General features: G+C 38.7%; 1 protein-coding gene and 1 long non-coding RNA gene across 2 annotated transcripts; one reads left to right on the top strand and one right to left on the bottom strand.

Moving 5' to 3' along the window:
• The first annotated feature begins 796 nt into the window (after nucleotides 1-796).
• On the top strand, nucleotides 797-3,157 carry LOC103697750 (LIM domain-containing protein WLIM2b-like). Its single transcript, XM_089923892.1, has 5 exons — nucleotides 797-1,246; nucleotides 1,931-2,030; nucleotides 2,268-2,290; nucleotides 2,417-2,506; nucleotides 2,593-3,157. Exons 1-5 carry the CDS (start codon nucleotides 1,112-1,114, stop codon nucleotides 2,857-2,859), a joined length of 615 nt encoding a protein of 204 aa, XP_089780018.1. The 5' UTR covers nucleotides 797-1,111; the 3' UTR covers nucleotides 2,860-3,157.
• A 672-nt stretch (nucleotides 3,158-3,829) lies between these two features.
• On the bottom strand, nucleotides 3,830-7,273 carry LOC149753351 (uncharacterized). The gene is made up of 2 exons (XR_016395728.1): nucleotides 5,815-7,273; nucleotides 3,830-5,722 (listed from the first exon to the last, which is right to left on the bottom strand). It is a non-coding gene; the product is annotated as an uncharacterized LOC149753351 (long non-coding RNA).
• Between the last annotated feature and the right edge of the window lie 6,270 nt (nucleotides 7,274-13,543).

The raw sequence follows: 13,543 nt of genomic DNA, 5'->3' as shown, positions 1-13,543 counted from the left end.
ACTCATCAAACAAAAAAATGAAATAAATGAAACCGCGAGCTGTGAAGCCAATGAGACCTTGCCATCTACTCCACTTGAAGGAATTTCCTGTAGCCAAAGTTACAAATGGCTTGCACCTGAGGATCTCTTACTATAGTCTTTTACTTATTGCTAGGCGTGCAAATAGGTCGAATCGAGTCGGGTCATGGTGATCCCGATTTAACCCAGTTTCTTGTTCGGATTCTAATTTTGGACCCAGACCCAACCGGGTTCGGGTTCGGGTTCGGTTCGGGTCAGATTCGGATCAACCTATCATGGCTTTAGAACTTGTGTTTACACCTCACAGGCTGCAGCTCGCAGGCCAAAATAATTTTATAGATTCGGGTCGAGTCGGGTCGTAGGATTGAAAATCCAAAATTATTCAAATTTCAAATGAGTTGGGTCGGGTCTGAATTCAATGAACCCAGATTCGACCTAGAAAATAGAACGGATCCAATTTTAGGACCTAAATCGGCCCTATGGGTCCTCCAAAATGGATTGGGTCGGGTCTAAGCAGGTCCGGCTAGGTTGAGTCACGGGTCAACCCAACCCATTTGCAACCTTACGCATTGCTTGGATAAGTAGATTTGTACCAAAAAAAACTATAATTAGGCAAAAAGAGTCTAGGACACGGTCAAATGGTGACGGCCATTAAAAATTTAGTATTCCTGGGATATGGTAGAACATGGTTGAATAGAACGTGACACCTTTCATATATCCTCGCTGTTGACCTTGTCTGTGTGGTTTGTAGCTTGCAAACCACCGCTTTCCTCTCCTATATTTCCTCCTGCATTCGCATTCTCTCTTCACCAAATCAGGTTTTGAATTTCATGCCTTATAGCCTTCACTTCTTTTTTTTCTTATCTCTACCGTCTTTTCGCCTTTCATCTGCTTTTCTTCATTGCAGATTGAGAGGCAAAGATCCATCACCACACTTCGTTCGCCAGATGAACGTTTCTTCTTTCCTTCTTACTAAATATTCTCTAGCATATGAATATATAACGAAGATACTAGTACTTGATTTGGTTTTTTGATCTCTTGGGCTTCCATCTTCTACCTTTGCAACTAGGATATTTGCTTTTGAATTATCACCATGTCTTTCAGCGGCACCCAGGACAAATGCAAGGCATGCGACAAGACCGTCCATTTCATTGATCTCCTGACGGCAGATGGGGTTCCCTATCACAAGACCTGCTTCAAATGCAGCCACTGCAAAGGAAATCTTACGGTATGTTCAATTCTTGTGTAAAAAAATATAAAATATATAAATAAATCTATCTCATTCTATCAGCTTAAACTGTAACTATTTCTACATTATTCCTCAAAACTGTATTGTACATTGTTTTTTTTCTGAAAAAGAAAAGAAAAAACTGATTTGTATATTGTAAATCACTAGTTTGCTCGTGGCGCGTCAAAATAACCCAGGGGTGTAAATCATGGTAGCTGTTTTAACCCTTTAAGGGCCCTTGTGACAGTTTTAAGCTCCATCATGTTATAAACATATATATATAATGGCCTATAAAATAATGATCTGTGGATATGCATCATAATGTTAATAGCACCATAGCCTTTTTTTCCCCCGGAGAATTTAGTATGATTTATCATATTGATATTATATTTTAGCCATAAGATTAATACTTAGATACAAGATTATATCATCTGAACATAAAATGTGCAAAACATTGTTACTTTGCTATTTTATTTTTCTGAGAAAAGTTAATTTGTTATTTTAAGATGCTATTGCCATGGGATGGCTAAACATTAAGCTATATGGTGGTTCGATATTGATTTTAAGCATTGACTTTTGTATAGCAATATGTCAACATTGAAATTTCAAACACATTTTAGCTTTTCTAGTTGCTTTTCATTAGGCAAAACTTATACTTCATATGTTGCCTGGGCATGTCTTTAGATGTGCAACTACTCTTCCATGGATGGGGTCCTCTACTGCAAACCTCACTTTGAGCAGCTCTTCAAGGAGACAGGCAGCTTTACCAAGAAATTCCCAACAGGTAAAAATCTTCATTCTCCTGATAATTTTATGCTTTTATCAATCTAAAAGATGTTTTTTATATATATATTTTATATTCTTTACTAGCAAAACTAGTGTAGAAAGCCATCAATCCAAATCATAGTCATTGGCCATCTATTTATACTTGGATCATTTCTTGAGCTAAGACTCTCAAGAAAATTAATAACTTCTTTCTGTTGAATGTGGCATGGCTTGATGTTGGTTCTGTGATGCTCAGGTGCAAAGGATAAGAATGAACTGGTACACTAATTTCACTTCATGCTCCATCATTCAAATTTCTCTTTTCCCTTTGTTCCTTTAAGAAATAACTAATCACAATGTCATTATCAATGCATGGCTAATACAATTTGATCTCAACCTTAACAGAATAGGACCCCGAGCAAGGTGTCCTATATGTTCTCTGGGACCCAAGACAAATGTGCCAGCTGCAAGAAAACAGCATACCCTCTGGAAAAGGTTAGTTCTTCTACCTCCCATCATATGTTAGGACTAAAAGAAGATACTCAGCATAACTTGTCACTGTTCTCTCTTTGTTGTGGCAGATAACTGTGGAGGGAGAGTCATACCACAAGACCTGTTTCAAGTGCTCTCATGGAGGGTGCACCCTTACGCCATCATCCTATGCCGCGCTCGATGGCATCCTCTACTGCAAGCACCACTTTGCACAGTTGTTCAAGGAGAAGGGAAGCTACAATCATCTAATCAATGCTGCCTCGATGAAACGGAGTGCTACTGAGCAACAGCAAGAACAAGAGCAAGCACCGGCAGAGCCAGCGCCCGAGCCTGAACAGGACCAAGAGCAATCATAAAGGCGTGCTGCTTTATAAATCAACATTTTCTCTTTTTTTTTTTGCCTCTTTTAATATTGACTCTTCCAACTTTGGGCTGGTTCTTCTCTTTCATCTATATATGACTTGTGATGATGAAATAAATTGTAAACTTGGTTTTACCATTTTTTGGCGTTGTAAGATCTTTCAAACCACAACAATACTTCGAACATGCCTTCACAGGGCATAAGTTTGCCTTACGTATTTGGGTAGCAAGTTGCCTTACAATGTTTGTTAGTGTTGGATTTGAAGCAATTTCAAAAAGAGTGTTTTCTCATGACAGAAAAGGGGTTTGGAACGTATTAAATTTTAATGATAAGGCTTGCTGAGTAGTTGGGATTCAAGTTCTCATGACAGAAAAGTGCTGTGCAGCATATATATTAGATTTCATTAATAAGGCTAGCTGAGTTTTCTTTTTCCACCTCTTCAGGAGGCCTTTCATTTATAGTAGAAACTACAGTTAAATTGTTTGCCAAAGTTCTCTGGGCATACCTTAGTATCTAACTAAATATGAACCTCCGTGTGATGGGTCAAGGACTGAGTCGACTTATGATAAATCAACATCTGGATGAAGATCAAAAGGCTAACTAGCTAATTAGAAAGATGACTACTGAGGCAATTTTAAATGCTGAGAATGCCCGCTCAATGGTTCCCAAGTTCAGGTAAATGTTAGAATAGTGGCCTCCAAACCTCTTTAAGGAATTGTTGCCTTCTAATCAACCACTAGTATTTCCTAAAAAAAAATCAGCTGCAAGTCTTCAAAGAAAGAATCATAACATTCTATTAGCTTCATGTGATCAGAGAGGAGGGAATTCTGAATCTTTTTTTCCCCTTTTCAAATTAAATTCATAGCTTAGTAATCTTTACAGTAGGATCCTTTTCTTAGAGAACTTTTTCTTTCATTGAAAACTAGTGTTGCTCACCTAGTAGTAGAACCCTGAGACCACAACTACCATAACAAGAAAATTAAGATATTCGTTTTGAACAACACTACAAAAGTAATAATCTCTTTTGGTTTCCAAATCAATGAGATCATGGAAATTGACGATCCTGACTTTTCAAAGGTTAGATTAGTTTCATATTCCAGGTTCTTCTATGTACCATGAATAGTTGCATAAACTGAAACTGGCGCATGTCACGTTCCTGTAGCTGAGAGCAGAAGAATGACCAGAGCAACTGTATTGGATCATGATGCAGAAAATTCCTCTGAGTTGTTCATCCGTCAGGTAGGCCAATGACAACTCTACAAATAAGTTCCTTCTGACCTTTCAATTCTTCAAGCAGATGAAGATACTCCACCATCTTAGCACTTAAGCTAGCTTCTGCGTCTCTCTCAGTATGGATTTTGTCTCTTGCGGATACATCAAGCTTAGTAGCCTCAATCATTTACGAGATATAACTGGTAAGGAAACCGAGCCAGACTAAGATTTGAAAATTCAAAAATCACATTCAAGAATTCAAAACTCAAACTCAAAAATTTAAGATCTGAATTCTGATTCTTTCAAGTGATTGGTAGGGAAACCAAGCTAGCCAGATTTGAGAATTATAATACTCTCAAGTGATTGATAAGAAAATTGAGATTGGATCAAGATTTGATAATCTCAGGTGACTGAATGCAGATTTCTAGGCTGCAACCATGGTTTTGAGTTTCCATAAATGCCATGATATTTCTACCAAAGTTATCATGGTTGAGTTTCCGTAAAAGTTGTCATATTGACTTTCTGCAAAGATTATCATCATCTGCATCCTCTTACTAGCTTGGTATACATTTCTCGTCATGTTGTATTTAATGAATTGACATTTCCATTTGCAGATCCTTCTTCTCTATTTTTGATTGGTCCTACAAATGGTGAAATTTTTATCTATAATGATAGGCACATCCAGAGATCATAACTCAGTATTCATTTGTTACCACTAATGTTTCTATTTCTTCTAGTATGCTTGATGATAAAGCTACTGATTGTACTATTGTTGTTATTGACATCACAAATGGCTACTACTAATTCTGCTCCATTAGAACATACTACAACTATAGAGGTGCCAGATAATAGTTCCACCAATAGATTCACTGGTGACAACTCATGAAACGAAATATGAGATGAAGGAATGTCAAAAAATGCCCTATTAAAAGAGATGCCATCACCAGATTCACCAAATATGAATATGCCAACAATCAACAGATTTATCAAGTGATACTCAACCCTCCATTATAACACCACCAATATCTCATCACTCGAAGTAAGGTAGGGATTTCTAAACCATATTGAACTCGAAGTAAGGTAGGGATTTCTATATCATATTGACGCTAATTAGCTCAAGTTATCCAAGCAATCCAATTGGAACTTTGGTCTATTAGATCAGCACTTAAGCACCCAGGTTGGTTAGCAACTATGGAAGAAGAAATGGATGCTCTTATCTCTAACCAAACCTGGAATCTTGTTCTCTGTCTGCCTAACATGCATGTTACTGGATATGAATGGGTATTGTAAATCCCGGCCCATTTGGAAACTTGGGAGGAGAATGGCGGTGGAGATCGACAACTGTTGAGGCGGTTATAACCGCCTGACAGCCACGATCACCACCACTTCTCCCTCCCCGCCGAGCCTATAAGAACCCAGATACTCAGGGATGCTTCATCCCTTACCTCTCACTCTCCCTACTCCTCACCCTCTTCCTTCTGTGTAAGAAGCCGGATCGAGTACAGTGGCGCCGGAGGAGGAGGGAGCTCGTCCCCGCACTGCGTCGTCGGAGCAGATGCATCAGCTCACCGGAAAAGCCCCACAGCTTCTTCCCGGAGCTAGGTGAGTCTTCTGATCACTCTATCCCTCTCATTTCATATTCCGATCTATCCGGATGAGTGATCAAAACAAAAGAGAAATAAAGAAATGAAAAGAAGGAAGAAGAAGAAGAGGAGGATAGAAAGGGAGAAGAGCTTACCGGATGTCCTCGGTCGTGAATCCGGCACGATGAGCTCGGCTGCAGCCGTCGACGGCCGGAGGCTCTTACTCCCCTCTTCCGATCGCGGGGAGATCGTCTACAACTCTTCTTTGGCTGTGGTGAGTTCGATCGCAGCCATAGCCACAGTGGTGGGTTTCTCCCCCACTGTAGTGAGAACGAAGGAGCCGCCGGCTCCGACTGCAGGCTCCGCTGGCCTTCGGCCGGAGCTGTGGTGGGCCGGAGGCCCCTTCTTCTCAAGGGGGTTGGTTCTGACCCCCAAAGAACAGAGAGGGGGCCGGCCGCTGCGGGCGCGGCCACGGGTTCGGCCGTGGGCGCCGCTGGTCGCGACAGACCTCTTCCGTGAGGGGGAGCCGCCCTCCTCCCTTCTGAAGTGAAGAAGGATGAAGAAGAAAGGGGGAATCGACTGCTCCAGACTGAGCCGCGAGTGATGTTGGCCGGCCGCTAGCACCCACGACCTCGGACCGTCTCCCTCCCGAGCGCCCCTTCCGAGCTCGCTTCCTAGTTTCATGGGAGAAGAGGAGAAGAGGAGGAGATCGGAAAGGGAGGAAGAAAGAAGGAGAAGAAAAGAAGAAAAGAAAGAAGAGGGAGGAAGCTTCGGGAAGGGAGAAGAGAAGAAAAAGAAAGAAAAGGGAAAAGAAAAGAAAAAAAAAGAAAAAAATAAATAAAAAAATGGTTGTGGGCCGAAAGGGGCCTGATTCCGAAATGGGCCTGATTCCGGAGTGGGCTTCAAATAAACTTGGCTTTAGAAGCCTGAAGTCGGGTTGGGCCCTGATTCAAGCCTAGAGTTCTTAAAACTAAAACTAACTGGGCTTGAAGAGCTCAAATTTTATTATAGGGACTAAATCGAATATAGTTTGAGACTAGGCTCCCTTTTAGATTAATTATAAATTAACTAATTGTGTTTCTGGGCCTGAATACAAATGAGCCCAGTAATTGAATCAGGCCACGGGCCTGATCCAGAAACCAATTAAACTTTGGGCCTGAATGCAAATGGGCCCTGATCTGAACCAGAGAGCAATTGGGTCAAACCCGAACCAGAAGGTGAACCAGACCTGAATCAGGAATTTAATCAAATCCGAACCAGGAAGTAGATTAGACCAGAACCAGAAATTGAATTGGGCCATGGGCCTGAACCAGAAATTAAATTGGGCTATGGACCCGAAAATGAAATTGAGTCCTATGGATGGGTTGTAAATGACTTTAAGATTATAAATAAATAGAAATTAAATATGTCAGTGACATGTAATTTAATGATCTTGCTAGGTATTGAAGAATTGGCATTTGATGGGCAAATTATGTAAGTAACCTGTCTTAATCTTATTATGGATCATGTACCACGTTTTATAAGATGAAAAAGTATTATTATGCAATTGGAATTATGTATAAGAATTGTGGAAAAAGTAGCTGATATAATCTTATATTTCATCAAATACTTGTGATTACTCGATTATGAAATTGTATATGATTATTTATGTTTTCACAAAATTAGGATCAAGCATGTGCTAGCAAATGATTACATGATTTTGGATACATAGCATCCATCATTATTATTATTATTATTATTATTATATTATGTACACATGATTATGATGATATAGAAAGATGCATGGAAAAAATAAAGTTTTCAACATGATCATGAGTTTTATTAGCATGATGCCATTATTCACTTTCCAATGGATCTATAAGAAAAGATTTATGAAAAGCATGATACGTTTTAAGAACTCTCAGATCGCTATGTACGACCCCCGCCAGTGGGTAACAGTAACTAGGCATACGACCCCAGCCAGTGGGAAAAAATAACTTGGCTTTACGACCCCCGCCAGTGGGTAATAGTAACTGGAAGATACACCCTGCAGTGGTAAAGGCCTTGCCGTGGGAATAAGAGCGGCCATAGCTACACTACCATCTGAGAGTATGAATTTGAAAGTATAGAATAATGGCAAAAGTTTTATGATGCATAATCATATTTATGAAGTTGCATGAATGGACATGCATAGTTTTATGACTGGTTGGATTATTTGAAATGTTTACTTTATTACAAGCACAGATTTCAAAGCATGAATAATAACAGCACAGATTTTAAAGCATGAATAATTATGAGTACGGATTTCAAAGCAAGAATAATGATAAGTACGGATTTCAAAGCAGTGAATAAAGATAAAAGGTTTACATCTGGTTTGATTATAGAAAATGCTTTCTTTATTACAATCGTTAGTTTCTTAAAATAATGCACTAGTATGAAAAATATTATGCTTGATCTGATAAGATTATGCATTGTTACTTGCTGAGCTTTATAGCTCATATCCATTTATTTATGTTTTTACAGATGAATAGGAGATGCTAGGAACAAGGAGCATGACATGCTCCAGGGTTATGGGGAAAAGAAAATGAAACATTAAATATTGCTATTTTTAGATGCTTTGTAATTAATCTTTTATTGATGAAATAGTTGATAACATTTAAGAATATAATTGTTCATAATTGATTTGAAGTTTTGAAGTGGCTGCGTGTTATTGCGGGTAAAGGTTTGCAATAGCATGGCCGTGTCATGATCCGAATTCGGGGCGTGACATTTAGTGGTATCAGAGCAATAGGTTTAACCATGATTTAAAACTTTAAAATTAATCATGGAAATGGGTAGCTAAGTTAGCTTTCACATAATTGGAATAATAACAATAATAATAAAATAAATTAAAAAGAAAAATAAAATAATAATATTGGTTTATATTGTCTTAGGTGACAATGAGCAACAAAAAGAAGGAATGTAGGGCTAATACAAGCCATTCTAGGGACGTGATTGTGACAGAAAAACTATCAAAGCTTAGGTTAAGATCATTATGAATTGTGATTGGAAAACTGCCAGAGCTTAAGTTATGATCACATGGGATTATGACCAAAATTAGAATTAGAGAATAAGTTTAAGATCACTAGGGTTTGCAACAGGAATATATCATAGCTTAAGGTTATGATCACTTAGGACATGACAAAAGTAGTAAAATTATATTCAGTGCATAAGTGAAAGATCACTAAGCATTGTAAGTACCGGGTTTGGTATTCAATCAGTACGGAAGTACTGGATAAGATGTTTTTGATCATGATGAGAGATGTTTGACCTAAGATAAGTGTAGGAAGGTTAACTATGGCATAGCGGTTATACTACGTTCGGATATTGTATAAATGACTCGAAAGTTTAAAAATTGATATAGATTTGGATGTGATTGTTAGAGTGTGATTTGTACATGGATTGGTCATAGAATTAGAATGAGTCAAGAAGGATTTTATTTTATATAGTATTATAAAGGATTGTTCTTCAAGGTTAAATCCGTATGTGGATTATAATTGGTATTGGCATACTTGGATATTGCAAATAGTTGTATTACTATTGGTGGATTAAATTCTTAAGACCATAGACTATGCATGTTGATGGGAGAATTCTAGTTATTTGAATTTTCATGTTTGGATTGGGCTATTAGATTTTTCTCATAATTATTGGACACTATTGGATGTGTTAGCTTAATCTCAAGTTTAAGTTTAGGATTTGACAAGGATCTTTATTATTGAGTGGAGACTTTGATTTTGGAGATAGATATTGAAATTGGAATGCTTGCTAACTGGGCTCGTAGCCAAAGTGTGGATTAGCTATGTTGGGAGTCCTCTCGGTGGACATTTTAGGTTATGATTAATTGGATTTTGACCAAAATTTAGTGAGAGAGAATTGATCATGGAATATTATCATAGAATGTAATTATTTGTTTATTAGTTAATCATTTTGTGGCAAGTTAGGATCTCTTCATAAGAAATTGTTTAAGTTTTAAGCTATGAAAGATTTTTATGATACCTAATTAAAATACTCTTCGAGGTTTGAACATGTTTGGGGAGTATGAATGAAACTCTTATGTTGAAAAAAAAAAAAAAATATTGTGAGTTATTGCAAATAGGTCTATTGTTGATTTTATTCATCTTGGTGGAATTACTAATAATTTTAATTATCGCTTTTGGATCCAAATAATAGATCTTATTCATGTTTATCGGGGACTGTATGATGTATATGGAATTTCAATTCAAAGTTTAGAATTATAAGTTAACCTAGGGTCTTTTGCCAATATTGTTGAGGTTATTGTGGAAACCTAAATTTGCGTGAAGAATTTAAATTTTAGAGACTTAGATGGTTAAGATGGAAGATCTTTGAGGTTTGACTCATTTGTGTTGAATTAAAGTCTTGAAATTTAGTAGAGCATCAAAAAAAAAAAAAAATCTGGTTATAAGAGTTTGATTTGGAATCATCCAGTTGAATTGATAAGAGAATTAAGATTCAATACATTTTGGGAATTACAGTAACGAGCCCATATGATGATTTTGAATGGAACAATTGACTTGAGAGTTAATCTGGATTAGATGTACTCAAGAATCAGATATTCTTTCTTTTAGGCTTTACTTGGAAAATTGAAAATATGGAACTCTTTAGTTCATAATACAAGTAGTATTTTGATCAAAAGTTATTAGTGAATCCAAAGATTTTAGTGTTTTGAATTAGAGTGCGCAGCAGAAACATAGTAGAATGTTGGATAAAAGACTAAGTAACTTCATTTGTTTAAAAATTAAAGTATGTAAAATTTCGAGGACGAAATTTCTTTTAGGGGGGAAGAATGTAAATCCCGGCCCATTTGGAAACTTGGGAGGAGAATGGCGGTGGAGATCGACAACTGTTGAGGCGGTTATAACCGCCTGACAGCCACGATGACCACCACTTCTCCCTCCCCGCCGAGCCTATAAGAACCCAGATACTCAGGGATGCTTCATCCCTTACCTCTCACTCTCCCTACTCCTCACCCTCTTCCTTCTGTGTAAGAAGCCGGATCGAGTACAGTGGCGCCGGAGGAGGAGGGAGCTCGTCCCCGCACTGCGTCGTCGGAGCAGATGCATCAGCTCACCGGAAAAGCCCCACAGCTCCTTCCCGGAGCTAGGTGAGTCTTCTGATCACTCTATCCCTCTCATTTCATATTCCGATCTATCCGGATGAGTGATCAAAACAAAAGAGAAATAAAGAAATGAAAAGAAGGAAGAAGAAGAAGAGGAGGATAGAAAGGGAGAAGAGCTTACCGGATGTCCTCGGTCGTGAATCCGGCACGATGAGCTCGGCTGCAGCCGTCGACGGCCGGAGGCTCTTACTCCCCTCTTCCGATCGCGGGGAGATCGTCTACAACTCTTCTTTGGCTGTGGTGAGTTCGATCGCAGCTATAGCCACAGTGGTGGGTTTCTCCCCCACTGTAGTGAGAACGAAGGAGCCGCCGGCTCCGACTGCAGGCTCCGCTGGCCTTCGGCCGGAGCTGTGGTGGGCCGGAGGCCCCTTCTTCTCAAGGGGGTTGGTTCTGACCCCCAAAGAACAGAGAGGGGGCCGGCCGCTGCGGGCGCGGCCACGGGTTCGGCCGTGGGCGCCGTTGGTCGCGACAGACCTCTTCCGTGAGGGGGAGCCGCCCTCCTCCCTTCTGAAGTGAAGAAGGATGAAGAAGAAAGGGGGAATCGACTGCTCCAGACTGAGCCGCGAGTGATGTTGGCCGGCCGCTAGCACCCACGACCTCGGACCGTCTCCCTCCCGAGCGCCCCTTCCGAGCTCGCTTCCTAGTTTCATGGGAGAAGAGGAGAAGAGGAGGAGATCGGAAAGGGAGGAAGAAAGAAGGAGAAGAAAAGAAGAAAAGAAAGAAGAGGGAGGAAGCTTCGGGAAGGGAGAAGAGAAGAAAAAGAAAGAAAAGGGAAAAGAAAAGAAAAAAAAAGAAAAAAATAAATAAAAAAATGGTTGTGGGCCGAAAGGGGCCTGATTCCGAAATGGGCCTGATTCCGGAGTGGGCTTCAAATAAACTTGGCTTTAGAAGCCTGAAGTCGGGTTGGGCCCTGATTCAAGCCTAGAGTTCTTAAAACTAAAACTAACTGGGCTTGAAGAGCTCAAATTTTATTATAGGGACTAAATCGAATATAGTTTGAGACTAGGCTCCCTTTTAGATTAATTATAAATTAACTAATTGTGTTTCTGGGCCTGAATACAAATGGGCCCAGTAATTGAATCAGGCCACGGGCCTGATACAGAAACCAATTAAACTTTGGGCCTGAATGCAAATGGGCCCTGATCTGAACCAGAGAGCAATTGGGTCAAACCCGAACCAGAAGGTGAACCAGACCTGAATCAGGAATTTAATCAAATCCGAACCAGGAAGTAGATTAGACCAGAACCAGAAATTGAATTGGGCCATGGGCCTGAATCAGAAATTAAATTGGGCTATGGACCCGAAAATGAAATTGAGTCCTATGGATGGGTTGTAAATGACTTTAAGATTATAAATAAATAGAAATTAAATATGTCAGTGACATGTAATTTAATGATCTTGCTAGGTATTGAAGAATTGGCATTTGATGGGCAAATTATGTAAGTAACCTGTCTTAATCTTATTATGGATCATGTACCACGTTTTATAAGATGAAAAAGTATTATTATGCAATTGGAATTATGTATAAGAATTGTGGAAAAAGTAGCTGATATAATCTTATATTTCATCAAATACTTGTGATTACTCGATTATGAAATTGTATATGATTATTTATGTTTTCACAAAATTAGGATCAAGCATGTGTTAGCAAATGATTACATGATTTTGGATACATAGCATCCATCATTATTATTATTATTATTATATTATGTACACATGATTATGATGATATAGAAAGATGCATGGAAAAAATAAAGTTTTCAACATGATCATGAGTTTTATTAGCATGATGCCATTATTCACTTTCCAATGGATCTATGAGAAAAGATTTATGAAAAGCATGATATGTTTTAAGAACTCTCAGATCGCTATGTACGACCCCCGCCAGTGGGTAACAGTAACTAGGCATACGACCCCAGCCAGTGGGAAAAAATAACTTGGCTTTACAACCCCCGCCAGTGGGTAATAGTAACTGGAAGATACACCCTGCAGTGGTAAAGGCCTTGCCGTGGGAATAAGAGCGGCCATAGCTACACTACCATCTGAGAGTATGAATTTCAAAGTATAGAATAATGGCAAAAGTTTTATGATGCATAATCATATTTATGAAGTTGCATGAATGGACATGCATAGTTTTATGACTGGTTGGATTATTTGAAATGTTTACTTTATTACAAGCACAGATTTCAAAGCATGAATAATAACAGCACAGATTTTAAAGCATGAATAATTATGAGTACGGATTTCAAAGCAAGAATAATGATAAGTACGGATTTCAAAGCAGTGAATAAAGATAAAAGGTTTACATCTGGTTTGATTATAGAAAATGCTTTCTTTATTACAATCGTTAGTTTCTTAAAATAATGCACTAGTATGAAAAATATTATGCTTGATCTGATAAGATTATGCATTGTTACTTGCTGAGCTTTATAGCTCATATCCATTTATTTATGTTTTTACAGATGAATAGGAGATGCTAGGAACAAGGAGCATGACATGCTCCAGGGTTATGGGGAAAAGAAAATGAAACATTAAATATTGCTATTTTTAGATGCTTTGTAATCAATCTTTTATTGATGAAATAGTTGATAACATTTAAGAATATAATTGTTCATAATTGATTTGAAGTTTTGAAGTGGCTGCGTGTTATTGCGGGTAAAGGTTTGCAATAGCACGGCCGTGTCATGATCCGAATTCGGGGCGTGACATTTAGTGGTATCAGAGCAATA

Source organism: Phoenix dactylifera, chromosome 6, assembly GCF_051530095.1.
Source record: "Phoenix dactylifera cultivar Ajwa chromosome 6, Ajwa_hap1_PhDact_Kaust_v1.1, whole genome shotgun sequence".
Taxonomy (NCBI): domain Eukaryota; kingdom Viridiplantae; phylum Streptophyta; class Magnoliopsida; order Arecales; family Arecaceae; genus Phoenix; species Phoenix dactylifera.
Note: the sequence above shows the minus strand (reverse complement) of the source record. Positions and strands in the feature narration are given on the sequence as shown.